This window comes from Uranotaenia lowii, unplaced genomic scaffold (assembly GCF_029784155.1).
Source record: "Uranotaenia lowii strain MFRU-FL unplaced genomic scaffold, ASM2978415v1 HiC_scaffold_1149, whole genome shotgun sequence".
Lineage (NCBI taxonomy): Eukaryota > Metazoa > Arthropoda > Insecta > Diptera > Culicidae > Uranotaenia > Uranotaenia lowii.
Window position 1 is genome coordinate 1 of NW_026597132.1, and position 1,041 is coordinate 1,041.

Below are 1,041 nucleotides of genomic sequence, written 5' to 3' on the forward strand. Positions count from 1 at the left end.
ATCAAGGCGAACTCCCGGAGCGACATGAACAAGCAGCAGGCCCAGGCGGGTCGAAAATTTGACCGGTTGGATTCTCTGCGGGGTTCCACGACCGATACGATATCGGAGGAAACTTTCGGTCCGCTGTCGAATGTGCGCTTTGCCGTTTTTGCCCTTGGGTCATCGGCTTATCCGAATTTCTGCGCCTACGGCAAGTACATCGATAATATTTTAGGAGAACTGGGCGGGGAGCGGCTGATGAAAATGGCCACCGGCGACGAAATCTGCGGCCAGGAGCAAGCCTTCCGAAAGTGGGCTCCGGAGGTGTTCAAGGTAGGGCTTTATTAAAATTCATAAAACCTTAATCAGACTCGTCATTTATCCTACGGAAACCCCAACAGGTGGCCTGCGAAACGTTCTGTCTGGACCCGGAGGAAACCCTTTCGGATCCAACATTCGCGCTGCAAAGTGAACTAACAGCCGATACCGTTCGCTTCGAGCCGGTTTCCGAGCAGGAACGACTGGAGGTCAGCCTGTCCAAATTTCACAACAAAAAGGCCCAGGAATGCGTTCTCATCAAAGCGCCCGTCAATCTGTACGAGGGATCCAATGGGTTCGAGCGTTCTACAATCCGGGTTGAGATTAAAGCCGAAGGGGTGAGTTAATTCGGACCACATGCTGCCGAGAAAATTGTGGGGTGGGAATCATATGTTTACGTTAATCGCCCGGTGGGTAGGCAACATAAGAGGAGCGAGAAATATGTTGCGAGAGCGCCATTCGCTCACTTGTTGATTGGCGCGCCCAAATTTTTGAATCACTCGTGAGAGGAAAAAGCCACCCATCGTCTACTCAATTTCCCCTCCAAGAGTGCTTTTGTTTGTATAACAGTTTAGTATTTGAACAATTTGAACCATTTTAACAGTTTCCGGAAACATTTTCGACTATTCAAAATGCTGACTGTTAACATGAATACGTGGACCGGGAACTGCGTGGTAAGATTTTGAAAACGATTAAGAGGAATTTCAATATGTCGGACCGAGATTTGGCCAGAAATTTGATGCT

General features: G+C 48.8%; 1 protein-coding gene across 1 annotated transcript; it reads left to right on the plus strand.

Annotated features, from left to right (window-relative positions):
* Nucleotides 1-3: 3 nt before the first annotated feature.
* On the plus strand, nucleotides 4-635 carry LOC129759159 (nitric oxide synthase-like; the record flags this gene model as incomplete). The annotated part of the gene is made up of 2 exons (XM_055756568.1): nucleotides 4-312; nucleotides 381-635. Coding segments are annotated over 2 exons (564 nt in total), but the record flags the coding sequence as incomplete, so codon positions are not given.
* Between the last annotated feature and the right edge of the window lie 406 nt (nucleotides 636-1,041).